The sequence below is a fragment of the Centropristis striata genome, chromosome 12 (assembly GCF_030273125.1).
Source record: "Centropristis striata isolate RG_2023a ecotype Rhode Island chromosome 12, C.striata_1.0, whole genome shotgun sequence".
Classification (NCBI taxonomy): domain Eukaryota; kingdom Metazoa; phylum Chordata; class Actinopteri; order Perciformes; family Serranidae; genus Centropristis; species Centropristis striata.
In genome coordinates, this window is record NC_081528.1 from 24,014,463 (window position 1) to 24,035,298 (window position 20,836).

Genomic DNA, 20,836 nt, shown 5'->3' on the forward strand with positions numbered 1-20,836 from the left:
TCACACATTCTGTTCAACCAACTAAATGATTTGCATCACACACACTGAGCTTATTATACTTAGGAAAGCCTATCTGACCCAGGATGACCCTTTTACCGTCTGACACATTATAGGTTAATTAAACAAATCACAAAATCATAATGTTGTTTTTAGTCATGTCACTCTCAGCATGAATCTATATGCACTTGTTAAAACATGTATAAACCTTTAAAAAAAGGCAAATCTTTCTCTTAAGTGCAGTTAGTATAACAGCTTATTATTTTACAATGAGAAGGCTATATTTTTTCATCTATTTAAAAACATCTAATTTTAGGAATCTGTTGAACATTTATCACATGCTTGGCTTTTCTATTCATGTATCTCCATGCTCTCAAGACTCAATTTGAGCACCGAAAAATAAAAAATACACTGTACATAACATGTATTGCATACATGTTAGGTTTTCCAAGTTGGATTTCATGTCCCTCCATACTACAGACTCAATTTTAAACACCAAACGTGCAAAAAAAATACACTGTAGACAACTAAAATGTATTGTGTGGCTTTCAAAATATGTATCCATGTACTTCTAGAGACCATTCTAACCATAAAAAATGTAGGGAAAATAAAATACACACCTTAATTTATTGTATGCATGTGAATACATGCTTTTCAACTGTGTTTCTATGTACCACCATTATAAAGACCACCAAAAACACCAAAAGAGGGGCTATCTAGGAAGAATCTAGGTGTATGCCTAGATAATAAGTTGGACTGGTCCCTAAACACAGACACTCTGTACAAAAAGGGGCAGAGCTGCCTCTTTTTCTTAAGGAAGCTCAGATCTCTGGACATCTGTAGTAAGATGTTGCAGATGTTTTATCAGTCTGTGGTGGTAGTGTGTTGTTTTATGCTGCAGTCTGCTGGGGAGGCAGCATCACACACAGAGATGCAAGGCGGTTGGACAGACTGGTCTAAAGAGCTGGTTCTGTGGTTGGAGCCAGGTTGGACACACTGGAGGAGGTGGTGGAGAGATGACCTGTCAAGATGTTCGAGGCCATCCTGAAATACCCAGATCATCCACTACACAAAACCTTTATGGACCAAAAAAACAGCAGTGTCCTCTCTCTCCGCTGCTGGATGGAAAGATTCAAAAGATCCTTCTCTCCTACAGCCATCAGGCTGTCTCGTTCTAAAAGAGATTCTACCAGACTCACTGAATTTCCCCTCAGGGATAAATCAAATTTTGATTTGATGTTTTGATTTTTGATTGATGTACTTCTACAGAGCAGGTTCTAAACACCAGCAACTAGCAAAAAAAATACACTGTTGAATATTTTCTGCCTGAGTAAAGAGGTGTGGGGCCTGCTTTTGTTTTGAAGCAAATATCTGATAATGAATAAATCCAGTGGGTAGAAGAGAAGATAATCCTTTGTGTTGTGGCCTTTAATTAGGAGGGCAGGCTGGAAGCGAGGGGGCTTTTTGGGAAGAGCTCATTAGGGAGGAACATGGATCTGTGCATTCTGAAAAAGACATTGGTCCACTGATTGATTCTGATGAGACACATTTTAGAAAGGCATCCATTGAAACAAAAGACCTTCTGGGTTTGGGTACGGGAACTGGTGACCCAGTATGGCACGATGCCATGTATCACTGGGGACTGGGCTGGCTGGCCAATGGTGGGGTGAGGCGTTTGCTTGGTTCTGTCCCTCATTAACCAGCTATTATGTTGCCATGTGTGAGAGCAAAAACAGGTGGATAGTTTGATCTTTTTCTCTTCACTACAATGCTTTTGGATGTTTTATTAAACAAACATAGACCAGGAGGAGGTTTACTGCCGTCATATGGGCTGTGCCATTATTGTCCATGTTACTCATTTATATTTACAACACCAAGCCGATAACCACAAGGAAGAACAAGAGGCAAAGGTCTCTTCCAGACATCAGTATGGGAGCGGCTCCTCTGCCAGTGTCATCAGGTAAGTCTGACTGCTACATTTTAAATTAGATTGACCTTTTTCAAAGTTTTTGTGTGGTGTCTTAATTAACACATAGCATGGTGAATGTTGGTTAAATGTATTTGTACTTAAATGTTTTAACAATGAAAAAAGGAAAAGGAAGAGGAAATCCACGCTGCTTTGCCTAATCGACCGCCTTGTACTATACTGTAGGGAACATTTAGAGTCTATACATGTCTTTTTAGTAGATACATATTTAAATAAACAATTTTCATAAGCATGGATATATCAGTGATTCATCCTCTAAAGTCCCATATTATCAGATTAAATTATTTTTTAATGAAAATTTTTATTTTTTGTCTTTACACAAAGTAGAAACAGTGGAACTAGTTGTAAAACCCTTACAAAAAGATCAAAGTAGCCATAATCTTTTTTTTTATAAAAACAGACTCATTAAAATATACTTCCTTTAATAAAGGTTTACTTCAAATTTAAAAAATGAATCTTATGTAAAATCAGACCGAGAGAGCGTACAAATGTTCTACTTGCTTTTGGCCTCTTGTAGATCAACTTTACCTCTGTGAAATTAAGGGGTTCTGCTCTCTGGTGTTGCTCATGTTTTATTTAGATGTTTCACATTACTACTGTACTCGTTCTTGATTACATCGGAGAACATGATGAAACATATTTTCCAATCATTTTTCATGAAGCAGGTCTTTATGTGTATCAAAAAGGAAATCACACAGGGCAAAAAGCTGACAGTGCTCTGCTGTCTCTGTAATAAAACTTTCCAACATGTTAGGACTTAGCAATATCACAGCAGGTGGTGAAAACACCTGCTGTGATATTGCTAATTTGGGTATGGCCATGTACCTAGGTTAAATTCCATCCCATAGAAATCAGGGCAGGAGCAGTCATCTGTGCTTTTGTCCAGTTCCAAAACTGAATACATGAGGTTGCATCATACATCTACATTAAATTAAAAAGCTATATTACCAAGAGAGGTAAATCGTTTTTCTATTAATATCAAGGGTTTTATCTTTCACCATATATTGTATAGATAAATGAGACAAATTAATGAACCTGAAAGTTTTTCGTTGCTAATGAATGCCTTGAATGTCGTTTTGAAATATTAGAAAACTGGGGTGAGTTAGCCTGAATAAAGCAATTCACACCACTGTCCAGCAGGTGGCGTGTGCATATTAATTATATATTGTGTAGTCTTTCTGCATCATACGAGCAAAACCTTGTTGTCACGCTGGCTTTAGCTAACGCATTGGTCGGTTTGTGTGCTCGTAAATATCTTCTTCACATCGCCGGAGCGTTGTTCTGATATTAACAGCTCCACACTGTTGGAGCTGCAGTGCATAACATTACCTTTTGGCACTCTATGTGTGGAGCTGGAACAGCAGCGTTATAAACTTATGAAACTGCAGCTAACTACTGTAAGCTAGTAGCATACAATTGCAAAATGTCATGGCAGTGGATTGTCTGAAGTTTTAAAAAAAAAAAAACAGTAGTTGTGATGGTGTTGAAACACGGGTTCGGTGCAGTGAACAATGGACAAGCTTGTTTCACCTCTTCTCTGTTTATTATTTTTAGGCATTTTGGTGTGGTAAAAACAAAACAATCGCTGTCTCTCCCCTGTGTATATAGCTGTAGCTGTAAGCTATATAAGCTGTAAGATTTTCTTCATATTCATTATTTAAAAAATAAATAATTAATTCAATTAAATATTTAATTATATCATTTTAAAAAATGAAAATAATGGATATTAATAGATGATGACGGAATTCTTATGAACCTGTCCGGGCATCAGAAAAGTCTAACGCAACCTCCTCTGTCACCAGTCAGTCATGTAGTGTGAACATGGCTTTAAGACTTCTGATCACAAGTGCAGTGTGAACACTCCAGAGATCTGACTACAGGTCATGTAGTGTGAACTAGTCATAGTCAAGTACAACCTCTAAGAACCATCAACCATTATTCTCCTGAAGTCTTTTTGATTGATAATTGACGATTCATTGTTTATAAAAACTACTTGCAAACTAATTGCCTGTTTATTGAATAAAATGACTGAACTGTATCAGCTCTATTAGATTGTCTTTTCATTGCAGACATGAAGGGGATCACACATAGTATGTTACTGTTGTGCCTACTGTTGGGCTTAACCAGTGGTGAGTACTCAGTTCATTTAATTTTAATTTCATTTTATTATAATTTTGTCATTATGTCTTTCCGTCACCACTCAACATATTGTGTTTTCTACAGCAAATACCAGTCCTACAATCCAGCAATCGGTTTACCAAGTCTGTGAAGACATCCCTAAGGGTATATATGTGTGTGTGAAATAATGAAAACTGTTTCTAATTACCTTTGTGACATTATACCTCAACAAATACCTTGCACATTTATATGTTCCTTTTATGTTTTTTTCATAGATACCTATGCGTTTACTATAAACGCAACAGATAAAGAAAATGACCCACTGACTTATTCAATCACTGATGTCAATTCTCCATTCCAAGTTGAGACAAACACTGGAAACATATCTGTCATTAGACCATTAGATAGAGAGGTATGGTGGTGAAAGTAGATACTTTTTAGTATTTAACAGTTTGTCATTTTTATTCTGTATGTGTTTGAGCAATTATGGAATTTGTTTTCCATTTTTCTTCCCAGACAACAAATATCATAATTCTTCATGTTACTGTCTCTGATGGTCTCAATACTGTAAGTGACATTTTAGTTAGTGCTTATAATCCTTTTCATAAAACATTGTTAATTCGATTCATAGAGTACACCATTTAATATTTTTCAGATCCCAGGAAGACTAACTATCATAATATTAGATGCCAACGACAACCAACCCATTTTCCAGAATGCTCCATATGATGTTCAGGTCTTGGAAGTAAGTCAAAATACATTTATCCAATCCATAATGATGTAAAAAAAAAAACTTGCTTACAAAGTTGTTAACACTTAGAGACAGTTGTGTGTTTAAATTTTCATTTTTTAAGCATTTATTTTATGTTGTTGTTTTATCCCGATTAAATTCACCAGAATACAACCGTAGGCACGTCTCTGTTCAAAGCACAGGCCTCTGATGATGACAGTGGAACTGCTGGTGCTGTTCAATACAGCATTCAGGAAGTAAGCTTCCTTTGTAAATCATGTGCTTGACTGATACCATTTTCTGATCTGATCAATAAACTTTATTAAAGCATAATTTATGCTTTATTTTCTAGGTTACTCCAAGCAATGGATTTGATCGTTTTAGCATTGTGTCCAATACTGGTGAAGTCAAGTTAAATGGAACACTGAATTTTACACAGAGCACTTTCTATCGACTGAAGATCATCGCATCTGTAAGTACTTTGCAATAGTTTGACATAATAGTTACCGGCCACTTTATTAGGCACACCTTTTTAGCCGATAAAGTGGCTGGTTAGTGTGTAATTAAGAGGTCTGAAAAGGGAAGCCAGTGCCAATATAGAAGTCTATGTGAAATCTCACTTAATATTTTTTTTACCTCAGTAAATGTATTCCCAATTAGTTTATGGTATCAATATAAAATGATAATCATTTGGTAATGACAAGTTGTGATTAACAAGTTGCTATGAAGGCTTGCTGTGTGGGTTCTAGACCTTTGACCCTTTCACAGGAAGTAAATCTAGTCATTTAAAGGCATTTGAAGCATTTTGGTTGCTCAAATAAGACTTGTTCAGTTGTACTGAAAGACACTCCAAGGAGTTGGTTGTTCATTTTAATTTATAGTTGCACAACTTGCACCTAGCTGATAACGTCACAAACATCCTCCACAGATACAATCTCTTGCCCAAATATGGTCACTTCCTATTAAAAAAGACAAGATGTTGGGCAGAAGGCCAAACTTAAGAATTCAAAACCGTAGTCCACAAACCACTGGGTGATGTCACAGAGACACCACTGTACAGTATGTGCTGTTGAGCATTGTATTCAGCTGTTTTTACCCACTAACATTATTTTTTTTAATGTAGATTTACTTTAACCATAATATGACAAGTTTAAGGTGCTTCAAGGTATAAAAATTACTATTCTTTTGTAAACATAAGGCAAAATGTTTCCACAAAGACATTTATTTAATATTGACTATGATCTTGATACAGTTTTTAAAAAAGGGTATTTGAACAGGCCAAAAAAATATTTCATGTCACAATTCATTCTGTCTAATACTCAGTGATTGTACTACTAAATGTGTTGATAGATTTTCCTGATGATTTTATACTATTGAATTTTAACAACCTTGTGTATCCGTTAACAGGATGGTGGAGGCCATTGTCATTTTGATGAACCCAAATTCTACTCCAGCACTGCTTTTTCTTTTGTCACGGTTGTGGATGTCCCCGACCTCGACCCAATCTTTGTTGGTCTTCCCTACGTAGGAAGAGTTCAGGAGATGTCTCCACTGGTGAGTGCTAATGCATTTTAATTTGGAGTACTGCATGGGTAAATGTGCCAATAGGCCTGATGTTAAATTTCAAATTGAGAGCCCAGGCTTTAACGTGAATTTTTGTGTGATAAAGCTGCTGGAAACCCATGGTGTCAAATAACTTTGAGTTGTGTGAAAATGCTGCTTGTGGTTCGGAAAATATATATATTTTTTTCCTTGTCTAGGGCACGTCTGTGTTTACAGTGACAGCCATAGACCAGGACACAGATATCAATGATGAAATTATCTTCAGCATTAAAAGTGAGCCTCATTAACTTTAAGAACAATTTGCTGTTTGCACAGAATGAGTAACTAAAAGATGATTTGGTTTTTTCTATATTGCTTCACAGATTCTTCAGCAGAGGGCCTGTTTGAAATCTCACCAGCTGAAGGCATCATAACTGTATCGTCAAATATTGACAGAGAAGCTATTGGTAACGTTGTTGACCTGACTGTAAAGGTACAGTTTTTTTTCTTTCTTCAGTAATAGCCTACACCAGTTTCCTCCTCTGCATGTGCTTTTACTTTGCACCTGTATCTGTCTATACATTAACAAACACACTTTTATTCCATTTTTTTCCATCGCTTTGATTTTATTTTTCACACTCATTACCATTATTTTAAGGAAGTTCCAGAGTTCGAGGAATAGCCTATAGGAGGTGGAGAGACCATAAGATCGACTGTTGGGCTCATTTTCTGCAGCTGGTGTAGCATTAAAAACATGGCTTAATTAACAACTAGCTAGCTAACTAGCCAGCTTCTCTGGTTACAGAAAACAAGAGGAAGGGAACCAGAGTAACCAAAATAAGCTCTCCATTGACTTTGTATTAAATGAAGGAGCCTCCTTGACAATTTGGTCTGTTAGCAAACAACAAAACATTTCTTAAAGCTGATCTGTGCTTATGCACTACCAACAATGAACCTATAGGCCTAACCGAGTTTTAAAAATCGGACAAACCAAAAAACCGAACTTTTAAAAGGACAATGGATACAGCTGTTTACAGAAGTGAGACATTACAATGGGGAAAACGATGTGATCCTAAACCTCAGTATATTTAACATTAACTTACGTATGCAGTACATATTGTCACAATTATCCAAAGTTAGTTTCAGGCCAACAACATTTCTGTAAGATAAGATTAAGCATTTTTACACTATGTAAATCTTGTTGTAGTACAATGTGAATACAGAAAACTTTGCAGTGTCTAAGTGCCTTAGCTTGCTAACATATAGCCGCATTAGCTTGCTAACAGCCAACTAGTCCTTTCTGGTAGACATAAAGTGCTAAAATAATCATATGATATGCTTAAATCTAATAGTTTTAGCTAGCATTGTGTTAGGGTTTCATGGTAGCAGTTAACTAATGTTAGCCTTGTGTTAACACGATACTGCATCTTTCTGATTTATTTCCATATTCCGCCACAACACAAGTACATCTTGTCAAAATTCCTCAGGTAAACTTGTAGTTGAAATGTAGTTAGCCTGGATATATGGATTGGACATATGACTTAGTGAATAAATGCACTGCACACGTAACATTAGACATACTGAGTGTTAATATCCCACAGTTTCCCCCCCATATATTAAATATGTTAAAAAAACAACTTTGCCATTCTTTTCATAGCTTTCCAAGCCCATATAGATCCATACGGCACAGAGAACAGCTGTGTTTTGCATCAAAATGAAGCTGAAAAGTAGACCCATTTTAGGAGTGTCCTGTAACCTCGAAGAACACATTCAAGAGACAGGAGGTACAGTCATCAGATGTCGGCTTCTCTAATGAAAAAAAGGTGGAGCACAAGGTCGAATGGAAGTGTCTTGGCAAGGCACCAAGGGAGTGATGCTCAGCATGGGGGCAGCATCTTGAAAAGGCTTCATTGCTTCATCGCCCCTCCTGTGACTCCTCGAATGAAAGAGAAGGAGGCGAGGGAGCAAGAAAGGGGGGTTGTGAGGGAGAATTATGAGAAAAAGGTTAGACACACCTGTAAAGGGACACAGGCACAGGAAATTGGATGAGAACTACACAGATCCTTGCTCCTGAACATAACTTAATTTATGTCAGAACCAGTGAACACCAAAGTAAAGAAAGAAGCCTACTGCAGACTATGAAATATACATTTGAAGCCTTGAGAATCATATTTAATTTAAAAAATGTATTGTGGCAAATGTTATTTTTTTTAGGCTACTGAGTCCAAACTAAATATCCATGGGATCTATGCCAGTGCCGAAGCAAATGTGCAGATCGAGATCGTCGACATCAATGACAACCCACCAGAGTTTTACAAGTGTGGAGATGAGGAAGACGAGCTCTCCTGTGTGAGGGAGAGCCACTTCACAGCAGAGGTTCTTGAACACTCGTTGGGCTCTGTTTTCATCAACATGACAGTCAGAGATCTGGATAGGGTAAGAATAAAGGACGATGTTTTTCCTGTATAGTAAGTAACAACGTCTTGACATTCAAGGTCCTCTGGGTTGCCCCGGTTTGCTTAAAAACAAACAGAATTCACTGTGATCAAGCATAAATCATTTTTCTTGGTTTTTCACAGTTTTCCAAAACTAAACTAACCCTGGAAGGGGCTGACAAGGACGTGTTTTCTGTGGAACCTCCATTTACCACGTCAGACAGCATCGTTCAGCTTATGGTCAAGCAGCCCCAGGAACTGGATTTTGAAATAACAAACCAAATGGTTCTACAAGTAAGATAAAAAAACAAAACAAATAGCTTATGCGTCTGTGATGATAATATTCATAACATATTTCATCTTATGGTTTTCAGTTTTGTAATTCTTAAAGCACTGACCTATGCTTGTGTTATGGTGTAGGTCATTGCTGTGGATGAAGAAGATACCACGCTCCGCTCCACTGCTACGGTTACAATCAACATCAAGGACGACAATGACAACAGCCCTGTGTTTGCACAGGACACGTATAAGTTGACGGTGCCTGAGCACTCTCCTGTTGGGACAATATTGGATAATATTACTGTAAGTCCTTTACCATCTAGATTCCTACATATACAGTTTGAGTTCACATCTCAGAAGCAATTGAATATCACTTAAAGGAGCAAACTTTCTTTTTTCCCAGGCAGAGGATCCTGACACGATGGATGAAGGCAACATCACCTACAAGCTTCTTCCAGACAGCATGTATGCCAAACAAGTTACTCTATTTTCTTGTATGCAGAAGCTGTGCTTCGTTTACTGTTATGATAACTGATACAACACCACTGAAAAGTCTGTATCTCTGTTTCAGACGTCTGTATTTTGACGTGGAGAAGTATACGGGTTCAGTTTACGTGAAAAATGAAACTCTGTTGGATCGTGAGGTCAGAGCTCTGTATTCAGCAACTCTGGAAGCCAGAGACACAGACAACAAGCCTGGCAACACAGTACTGGAGATCACCCTGACTGACATCAACGACCAGCCTCCAGTCATTAACCGAGAATCTTACCAAGAGTTTGTGAAAGAGGGTGAAGAACTTAAACTTAAGATACAGGTGGGAAAACTATAAATGACATATGACTTTCAAACAGTTAACCTGGCTTATATAGTGTGCCACAGTTATTAAAAGGCTAGGTTTACATGATGACGGTCTGAAATGAAGACGCAAAAGTGGCGTTGCGTCTTCACTTTTTATTCCGCGTTTAGCCAAGCATTTTCGGGAGGAAATCTGCGTGCATATGGTGACGCTAAAGTGTGTAGAATTTGATTGTATGCATGCCAGGCGGCATCACTTGAAGCGATAAAAGCATCTTTGGGCATGCAGAAGTTTTCACGCCACACATTTTTATCAGCTACTCCTTCCACAAAGTTATCCCACCATCCACTAGATCTCCCAGATCTTGTCAAAAGCCGTCTGGCTCGCCTCCGACGAATTGGTGCATCCAAAATTTGATAGAGGTAAATACAGATCCTTCTCTGTTCAGTAATACTATCTGTACATATCCTGTACATTTGGTGGAAAGACTCCTGTAAGTTTATTAGAGCTGCCAGAGCAGCTTGAAGGTCCGACGCGACATGTTTGTTTATTTTCCTGTACTGGCGCATGTACAGTAGTGTTCAATATAATAGCAGTCCAATGTGACTAACCAGATTAATCCAGGTTTTTATTTATTTAAAGATAATTTTTTGGGTATTTTTCATGCTTTTTATTGAAAGTGACAGATAGAAAGGGGGTGACAGAGGGGAGAATATGCGGCAAAGGGAGCTCAGGCCGGATTTGAACCCGGCTCTGCTGCAGCAAGGACTCAGCCTTAATGGTAAGCGCTCTACCAGTGTGAGCCACCCGGACGCCCCTAATCCAGGTTTTTAGTATATTTTTTATTGCTACATGGCAAACAAGGTACCAGTAGGTGCAGTAGATTCTCAGAAAACATACAAGACCCAGCATTCGTGATGTGCACGCTCTTAAGGCTGTGCAATTAGGCAATTAGTTGAAAGGGGTGTGTGTATACTAAAAACCTGGATTAATCTGGTTAGTCACATTGGACTGCTATTATTTTGAACACTGCTGTATGTGATGTAAACGCATACGCGACATGAGCAGATCTGAGCAGAGTTTTGCGTCTTTGCAGTGTAGACGGACACGCTACGGCGGAGCGGATTACAGTTTTAAACTCTGGAGGGTGGTTTCACATTTTTGCGATTTTAAGCCCCAAAAACGCCCTCATCGTCTATATGAAAGGCACTTCCTATAAAGTATTTTGTCGTTTTTACCCGCAAGCGTCCTCGTGTAAATGGGGCCTAAGTTAGCATGTTAGCGCCCTGGGGTCTAACCTCTCAAACTCAATGAGGATTTTGAATGGGTTTTTGGTTAGATGCCTGAAATAAGGCTTGTGGTTAACACAAGCTTAAGAGATGTTTGCGTTTTTGTTCTTATCTTAAAATAACCCCTCTTGTGAATTTTGGCATGTCCTTAAAAAGACGGTTGCTAACAAGTGGCTAAATGAGACTACAGTGGTTGTCGGGATATTAAACGTCATCACACCGGACACGGATGTCAATGGATTCGCTAGCTTGTCAAAACCCATGGTTAGCTTGATGGAGATCGTCTTATGGATAACGGCTGTTACATTTAAGTCATGTCACTGTGGCGTAGTTCACTCTAGCATAACGTTAGCTGCATTACCGATTCTAACATCATAAAAGTAGTGTTAATTGGTGAAGATTATCCTGCTGAACAAAACGTGTAAGTATCAGAAACATGTGCTTGCCACAGAGTTTATTTTCTGCAATGATCCAAAATCCAATGCAAAAATCCCATAGGCGAATTCTCAGTAGACCCCATGGAGATGCTACTTCTAGGTTGGCCTACAAAAATACACCATTTTGTTTGTTTTCTATACATTGTGCACTTAACTTCCATAACTTAATTTACGTGACCAACATCTCTAAAACTGTGAACATAGTGGAGCATCATACATTTGGGGCTACTCAGTATGTTAAAAAGTGACGCTAAAGGGTCCTGATATGTGATGTGTGTTGGGAAATGAGAACGGGCTGAGATGTCACATATGAGCGCCCACATGTCTTTCTCAGGAGATTATGCACTTTTGGCAATGCAGTGTACTTGCAATACTGAGTATGAAATGCAGTTTCTTAACTTCTAAATGTTCTCATTTGGACAGGCTACTGATACAGATGACCCTGATACAGAAAACAGCCAAATAGTGTTTGCAATCTTACCAAGCCAGTTCAGTGATAACTTCACCATCGACCCTAACACCGGTGTGTTAACGAACAGAGGAGAGCTTGATCGTGAGGCTCTGGACCCAAAGCTGGATGGGAAGATTGTGCTCAATGTAACCGCTACTGACAAGGGTCATCCCCCCTTGTCCACCATGGTCACAGTTACCATTAATGTCGATGTAAGTCTTCAGCAGTTTGTGGTAATGTATTGGGGCTGTGCTCCTACTGAAGCTGAAACTCCTGGTGAGAATAATAACTGTCAATGTTTTCTTTTGATGCATCCCAGGATATCAACGACAACAAACCACATTTTGAAGCCTCCTCTTACAAATTCTCAGTCAAAGAAGGAGAAAAAGGTCAGGATTTAACTTCGCAAGGCAAAGTGTTCATAACTGCTTGGCTCGATTTTAATTATATGTTTCCATCCAATCAGGTGCCTTCGTGGGTTCCGTTGTGGCTGAAGATTTTGACCAAACGACAGAATTTAACCGCCTTACTTTCAGCGTTGAAGGAGGCTTTGGCAGCTTCGGGATTCGCACCTTTGCAGCAGACAGGGGTTACAGTGGAAACATCAGCGTGGACCGTGACATTGAGCTGGACTATGAACGTGCACCCAAGCAATTCAAACTGCAGGTAGAGGTAGCAGATACGGACGATTTTACAGCTCAAGTGACGGTGGATGTGGAGGTGTTGGACGTAAATGATGAGAGGCCAGAGTTCAAACCAATTGCCCCTGTGAAAGTAAAAGAGAACACCACCATCAGCTGGCCTGTTGGGAACTTTACAGCACACGACCTAGATGGAAACCACTCACTGGTCTACGAGCTAGAATCCATGAAGTGCAGATGCAACAGCTCGCTGACACCCTGCAGCTGGTTTACCCTGGAGCCGACTGGGGAAGTCAGACTCAACCCGGAGGAGACAGTGGATTACGAAAAATGTGACCAGGTGGTGATTGAAGCTCAGGTGGTGGATGAATACACAGAGAAGGGAGAGAACAACAGTGTCACACCAGGTCAGTACTGGGTTTTTGTACAGATAACACAAGAACAAAGCATCAAGTAAAAGCCTGAAATCATATGTCAAATATGCACACATCTCATGTCACTTTACATTTTTCTTTAGGACAAATGGTGATCAACATTGAGGACATAAATGACAACGCTCCACAATTCATTATCTCAGATGTTGTTTCTGGTGAGTGTAACTGTTTAAAACTGTAGTCCATGCTTTTCTACTGTATGAAAAATACTCATCTGAACATTTAAGTAATTTCAATAAATAAACTTTCCTTTTGAACAAATGTGAAAAAAAATGCAAAAAAGTTTATCCTTTTGGTCCTTTTTATGAAAGTGCTATCGAGTTCAATGCTGATTTTCTTTCTTTTGTTTGCAGTTGTGGTGTCAGAAAGTGCAAGTAAGGGGACATCAGTCGCAAGAGTCACCGTGAGTATGAAACTAAAATAGCTGACATGATTTCAGCTTGTTAAAAGGAAATGTGACATGATCTCAACATGCTCTTGCTTGTATCTCTTTCTACTTTCAGGCCACAGACCGTGACTCTGAACCAAATAGGCAGATTGAATTTAAAGTAACAAAGGTTGAATTTCAATATACCAACAATGAAATAAAAACCATGAATATGCTGTTTGAGGCTCCCGTCAGCACGCAGCAAGGCGACACTTATGTTGGAATTATTCAGTAAGTACGTCCTTCATCAGCATCACAATGCCATTGCTCATTATATTCTCAATATGTGTTTGGATTTTCATACAAGCGTTGATGTTACTGCTGCATTCATTTTTGAATGGATTTCCTGGGTGCAGGTCCAGGGGCCAAAGGGTCAGAAGGGCCCCTGTACCAGAAGTGACTGTTAATATTTTTTGTTGAAAAGTCAATCAAACAAGTACAAGAGGATGCAAAACATCCATGGACTGAAAACAAGTACAAAAAGCTACAAAACGACCACAGAGAGGCTCAAAACCCACTAAAAGAGACTCAAAACGAGCCCAACAACAACCACAAAGAAACACAAAATGACCACAAAGAGACTCAAAATTACCACAGAGAGGCTCAAAACCCCCTAAAAGAGACTTAAAGGTCCTAAAACAACTACAAAGATAAACAAAATGGCAAGAAAGTGACTCAAAATAACTACATAAAAGGTTCAAAATGATCACAAAGACACTCATAAAGACGACAAAGAGACTTAAAACAACTACAAGGGTACAAAACTGCCAGAAAGAGACTAAAAACGATCACAAATAAGTTGAAAATAATCACCAAGAGATGCAAAATGGCCAAAAAAAGGCTTGAAACAACTACAAAGACAATCCAAAACAACTACAAAGGTGCAAAACTACCAGAAAAAGACAAAAAATGACCAAAAGAGGTTGAAAATAACCTCTAAGAGACTCAACATGGCCACAAAAAGGCTCAAAACAACTACAAAGAGGCTCAAAACAACTACAAAGGTGCAAAACTGCCAGGAAGAGACTAAAAAAGACCACAGAGAGGTTGAAAATAACCACAAAGAGATGAAAAATGACCACAAAGAGGCTCAAAACAACTACAGAGGTGCAAGACTGCCGGAAAGAGACTTAAAACGACCACAAAGAGGTTGGAAATAACCTCAAAGAGACGCAAAACAACTACGAAGAGGTCAAAAATGAACACAAAAAAACTAAAAAGAAAACCACAAAGAAATACAGAATGACTGCATAAGAGGCAATGTAAACTAAAAAGAGACACAAAACTGCCACAATGACTACAAAGAGAGTGAAAATTATCACAATGTTTCTCATCCAGTCTGGCTGGGCTTTTCATGTGCAAGGGGATCCGCTGCATTGTAATTTGTCCATATTTGCACCCATGATTTTCCCTTTTGTCACAGAACTACCGGGGGGCTTGATATGTCAGAGAAAGGGAAGTATTTGGTGACGGTAAATGCAATCGACTCCGGCGGCCTCTACACCAGCACTGTGATGGAGGTGAGTGCAGCTGCAGTGAAGCGTTTTCCTGTCCGTGCTGACTTCAGCCTGTTTTAGAACCTTTGTTCTTTTTGTTTTGCAGATTTTCAAAATTGATGTATCGTATAAAGTGGAGCTTGCATTTCGAGATTCTCGAGATGAGGTTGAAAAAAAAATCAATGAAATCCAAGGGTACTTCTCTCCATTCTACACTGTGTTTTTGTAAAAATTTGTGTCTGATGACCAGGAATTTAATATTTTTCATTTAGTTAACACAGAAATTTTCTCTGATCTCTACATTTTCAGTGCGCTCCAATTTGCCACCAAGGCTAATGTTAATATTGGTGAAATCATGTCTAAAGAACCTGAAACAACCAGGCAAGTTTTTTAACATCATCTCTTAAATGTAATCAAAATAAATGAAACAGTGTGTGAATAGAGAAAAAGATCATACATGATTGGTTTGTGTCTACTTTTCAAAATAATCTTCAGCTTTCATAGACTGTTGTCCACTAGATGGTGCCAGTGTCCCTTTAAACAACCATATTGTTGAGGATAGAATACTGTATATACTGATACTTGTGGATGATACATAGGAGGATTCTGATTTGAGATTAAAAACAAACAGAAAAAAAGAAAATTTAGGTTTTTAGTGTGTAATTAAGTTGTATTCTTCCCTCAGGGCTGTAGTGAAGACTATTGTCGAGGCATATTTTGTCTACAACAACGGGACTGCTATGACCCCTGTTGAAGTGGAATTAGTTATCTCTGATCCTGAAAACAGAGGTCCGCTAATAGCACTAGGCCTCGCAGACATTGTAAGTATGAGCAGTTTTTGAGTTTTATTTTCCCTTTTCTGCTAAGTGATGCTTTTTTCAACTTTATTAAAGAACAATTTCAGGCCAAAGTTATCCTCCATAAGCTATCCACCTCCCATTGTACTGTAATCAGTGGTGGAATGTAACTAAGTACATTTACATTGTTCTTAAGTAAAATTTTGAGGTACTTTTACTTTACTTGAGTATTTCCACATATGTAACTTTATACCTCTACTTCACCACCACTTTAGAGGCAAATATTGTAGTTTTTACTCCACTACATTTAGGTGACAGCTTTAGTTACTTTTCAGGTCGAGATTTAACATGAAAAAATGACAATGCATATTTGTAAATTAAATCACATAACAGTGTATTAAATAGTTAAAATGAGCCCTACCTGGATAACATTAAAACACTGCTCACATAAATGCACCAAATAATAATAATAATACAATAATATATTTGTAAAATGGTGTTATACATGCTAATAAACAATGAGGATCAAGTAGGATTCTCATTCAGGATACCTGGTTAAAGGTAGATATGGATGCTCAAGGATTTTTTTTATTTCTCCTGAAAGAAAAATGAAGAAAAATTGTTGCATGAGGCCCATTAATTATTGCATGAGGCCCATTAGTGCCATATAACATCATTTAGTGGTGGAAAAAGTATTCATATTCCTAGAATTTTTTGAAATTTTTTGGAAATGAAACCTCATAGTTCTACAGATACAATCACTCACTAAAGATTTAATCCGTACCTGTGTTTCAGGGGGCGGTTGAAGTGATAGAACCGAAAAATGACCCTTGGACGTTCGCGCTGCTGGGGATGCTGGCAGGCCTCCTCATCGTGCTGGCTGTCCTCACCACTTCACTGATGTGCACTCGCAGAAAGTAAGAAAGGGGTTTTAGAATAAAGTTAGGGACATGATTGGACAGAACAAATATCCATGAACCAGTATTGATGTTAGAGCCTCAGCTGTGCCTGTTCACTAATCCACTCACTTCACACTACAGCTACAGGAGGAAGCTGAAGGCGGCCAAAGCCATGAACTCTGCGTCCATGGTGACTTCTGACAACCAGAAAAGTGGTCCTGTGGTGCCTGGAACCAACAAGTACACCATGGAGGGGTGAGGAGACAACAGCATTATCAAGATAAATGATTAAACGACATGAAATATAACACGTTTGTCTTCCTTTGTGTGTTGTTATTTGCTAACAGAGCTAACCCTGTTCTCAACCTCAACATCGACACGACCATGGTCCTGGACATGGACGATGAGAGCTCCGACGTGGACAAAGTCAGGTAAAAGAATAACCTCCATCCGCCATCTGTTGGTACGAGCAGTGATCAGAAGGTGACACATGACCTCATTCTATAAACTGGGATTGTTTCCAGGTGAACATTTTGTCACAGTGTGCTCACGACGGCATGTTGTGACAGAGATTTGGCTTTCTGCTCCCAGTGTTGACCTGTGACATTTATTTAAATAAATAAAAACAACACTGATTTGAGAGAAAAACAGATTACTTCTGAGAAAACTAAACTGAGCAAAGAATCTGTTACAAATATAACATACTGATACTTTATTTATTATATTACAGGATTATTATAATTAATTCACAAACAAACATGTGGGCTGCACTTTAATGTTGTAGCTCAGATGTAAATCAATAAAAATACAAATAATTTAAGTAATATTGAATATTAATCAATAAGGGTTTGAGAGATAGTTGACAAGAAAATAATACATATTTGCAGAAAATGTGTTCTTATTTTAATTAGCAATGTAATTATTAATGTCTTGTTTTTTATTACATTTTTTAAAATAATAATTTATATATTCTATTTGTTTATTTATTTACATATTTTTAAACGTATTATTACTTATATATTATACGCATTATTTTATTATTTACCAATTTTTTTTTTTATGTTTTTCTTTTTCCAAAACAGCCTTAACTCCCTGGACTACAGTGAGGATATGAGCGTTTCGGTGAAGGAAAACCCTATGGTGAGTTCACATTTTAAGACGAGACATAACAGGCAACTTTTACTTTTGCTATTACCAGACTAGAGGAAAGAAAACACTCCAAATCCACATTAAGATTGGTTTGTCTCACCGATAAAGAATGCCTCATTTGCATATTTAAATATAAAATGTCAGAAAAGCTGTAATACAAAAGTAATTTTCTTAATATAAGTAACCAAAAGTGGAAGTTTCCCGGTGATAGTTTAGAGTTTGCCTCTTTTCACCTGTCTCTTCTTAAACTCACATTTTCATTTGTACTGATCAAGGTTATAATAGTTTTGGATTTTTCATTAGTTTTAGTTTTAATTTCGTTGTCAGTTTTTGTTTTTAAATTCAGTTAGTTTTAATTAGTAGAGTTTGCTAGTTTTAATTCGTTTTTATTTTTGGGAAAATGCGTAGTTTTAGTTTAATTTTATTAGTTTTAGTTTTTTTGTAATGGGGTATTTGTCGTAATGAATGTTGCCTTTTTTCCCTTTGTCTGATCCATCTCAGCCCCAATAATTTATTAAGTCAGAAAAACCAAATAGATGAAATAGATTTCATATCAACCAAAAAGGTTTACGTCTGAAAAAAGTTGACAAAGACGAAAACGAAGGACATTTTCACTGTAATTTTAGTTAGTTTCGTAACCTCACAATACAGTTTCAGTTAGTTATCGTTTTTTAAAAAACTCTCATTTTTATTTTTATTTCAGTTCACAAAAATGTTTTTTCAATTCTAGTTTTCGTCATTTTGTTAGTTTTCGTTAACTATACTAACCTTGGTACTGATTAGAATGAGGTCTAATTATAACACTCTCCTGTCCCTCGTCAGCACATGATCCAGGAGGAGGAGGAGGATGATGACAGCGGCCCACCAAAGTACATTGAGCCCCTGGGTGCAGCGCTGGCCCAGCGGGGCCAGAAGAAGAACTCTGGCAACCCTCGCGCTGGTTACGACAACCCTGCGTTCAGCACTACAGACCTGTGAGGGAGAGAGCCGAGGCCTCACATGGACATTATGTTGCTTCTCTGTTAATCAGGCTCACCAAATTTTCTCACTTTGATGGTGTTGGATGCAGTCCTCGCGTCTTCACGTATTCTCATGTTGTGACCAATAGTAATGTATTATTGATGCTGTGGACCAGATTCACGGCACCTAAAAATTTGCTTCGTCTAAATATTCAGTTCAAGGGAAAACAAAACCAAAAGATGAGATGTGAAAACAATATCAGCCGTGTTGTGTATTGAGCTTGCGGAATTTGGTTATTGAATGTCAAACAGTGAAAGGAACAGTGTGACATTTTGGGAAATGTGCTTATTGGATTTCTTGCACAGTCAGAGACAGAGAGAAGTAATATGATCACTGCTTCAAATGTAAAAGTTGTACACATACTGACCCCTTATTTGCTGAATTGTTGAGAGAAATGTATTCCTTCATGGTGGACAGGGAATCCAAAAACAGATCAAATTATTGATGAATCGAAGAAAATGGGGCCATCCTTGAAAAACACATTGATTTCTGTGCACTGCTACTTTTAACTCTCCTGTTATGTTCGTTTTTTTCAGGAACAGCAATGACCCGAGGCATGTTGAATTATCCAAAAGTGTCATAAACTTAAAAAATCCCAATAGACATTGTTTATATTTCATTAATAACTCCATTACTAACCATTTCAATCAATATTTAGTGCAGTGGTTTTCTTTACTTCTCACAGATCATGGTTCAATGAGGATAATTCACTCTTTTTTCATAAAAAATGCATGTTAAAACTTTTTTTAATGTACATTAGAAAGACCTACATATAAAATACAATGGTTTTACATGAAATTGATTTTTTTCTAAATGTTATTTTACATTTTTAAATTTTTTCATTTATGAAAAAAATTACTTTTTACGATATTTTTAAAATATTTTTAAACATTGAAAGGGGTCAATTTGACCCGCAACATAACAGGAGGGTTAAATGTCGATATTTTAGTGAAAATGCCTGTGTCTTGAAAGTAGTGAGTATAACTGGATGAATGAGACTTGAATTTTACTGCATTGGTTATGTGAGAGTTTATACATTTATGTTTTTATATGGTTTTGCTTTTGTTAAACAGCACCCATTTGCTTCAGTTCATCAGTGATTTACTCTATTTTTTTGGATTCTTCATTCACTGTGGAGGTATACAGGAAAAAGACTGATATACAAATAGGATTAGTAATAGTATAAATAGTGCAGAAACTAGAACAAAGGTATAAACCCTCTCTTGCAAATAAGCGTATTTCTCGAAATGTTTAACTCTTCTTTAAAAAAAAAGTTTTTACATTAACCTTAAAATGAAAAATTGGACAAAAGCATGAGAAAAGTAAGCAAAACAATTGTTTGTTGCACATGTGAATCACTTTATTTGTGTTAATATATTAAGCGACGGTTTAAAAACTGTTTGGTTTGCTTTGAAATAAACTGTATTATATGTCATGTCAACACACAAAGTTAATTTTTGTTGCAGATGATGCTACTAGAAAGAAAAATCCAAAAAGATTAAAAATATTGCATAATGTCAGTGTATGAATGAACTTATTTATGACTGCACATCAGCCAAAAGGTGAAACCTTCTGCATGTTTAATTTGTCAGTGTTTGCTTTGGATTTGTTGCTGAAATAAAACTACATGCAGTGTGACTACAAGCAGCGGGTGAAAAAGATGATTTCACTGTTTACTGACATCTAAATGAATGTATCACAAGTGCAATCTGTGAATAAAATCAATTACTCCAAACATGGACTGGATCCTACTTGAAGTTAACATATGAATACCAACATCACTGTATCAACTTTGGAATTAAAGCACATTTAAAATAAGTTTCATCACAGAATTTACAACTGAATCACTAATCATGGCGGTAAAATACAGTAAGTAGTAATGGCTAAAAATACCCTCATATCGGGTCGATT

At 37.5% G+C, this 20,836-nt stretch overlaps 1 protein-coding gene and 1 long non-coding RNA gene across 2 annotated transcripts; one reads left to right on the top strand and one right to left on the bottom strand.

Annotated features, from left to right (window-relative positions):
* Positions 1-4,055: 4,055 nt before the first annotated feature.
* cdhr2 (cadherin related family member 2) lies at positions 4,056-19,730 on the top strand. Its single transcript, XM_059345489.1, has 30 exons — positions 4,056-4,113; positions 4,208-4,267; positions 4,378-4,514; positions 4,619-4,669; positions 4,758-4,847; positions 5,000-5,089; positions 5,185-5,304; positions 6,240-6,386; positions 6,593-6,668; positions 6,758-6,867; positions 8,589-8,810; positions 8,954-9,103; positions 9,230-9,391; positions 9,492-9,553; positions 9,660-9,903; positions 12,035-12,274; positions 12,382-12,451; positions 12,529-13,110; positions 13,221-13,292; positions 13,491-13,540; positions 13,641-13,795; positions 14,988-15,084; positions 15,167-15,255; positions 15,370-15,441; positions 15,746-15,881; positions 16,653-16,774; positions 16,898-17,011; positions 17,104-17,187; positions 17,839-17,896; positions 18,728-19,730. The coding sequence occupies exons 1-30, from the start codon at positions 4,056-4,058 to the stop codon at positions 18,881-18,883; spliced, it is 3,876 nt and encodes a 1,291-aa protein (XP_059201472.1). The 3' UTR covers positions 18,884-19,730.
* LOC131981271 (uncharacterized) lies at positions 8,039-12,162 on the bottom strand. Its single transcript, XR_009395293.1, has 3 exons — positions 12,093-12,162; positions 8,680-8,801; positions 8,039-8,307 (listed from the first exon to the last, which is right to left on the bottom strand). It is a non-coding gene; the product is annotated as an uncharacterized LOC131981271 (long non-coding RNA).
* Positions 19,731-20,836: the final 1,106 nt, after the last annotated feature.

Bases quoted from the DNA above. Each gene is read 5' to 3' on its own strand.
- cdhr2 (XM_059345489.1), top strand. From the start codon at position 4,056: ATGAAGGGGATCACACATAGTATGTTACTGTTGTGCCTACTGTTGGGC. The intron at 6,387-6,592 runs GTGAGTGCTAAT...TTCCTTGTCTAG, and splicing joins TTCAGGAGATGTCTCCACTG to GGCACGTCTGTGTTTACAGT. The intron at 13,111-13,220 runs GTCAGTACTGGG...ATTTTTCTTTAG, and splicing joins GAACAACAGTGTCACACCAG to GACAAATGGTGATCAACATT.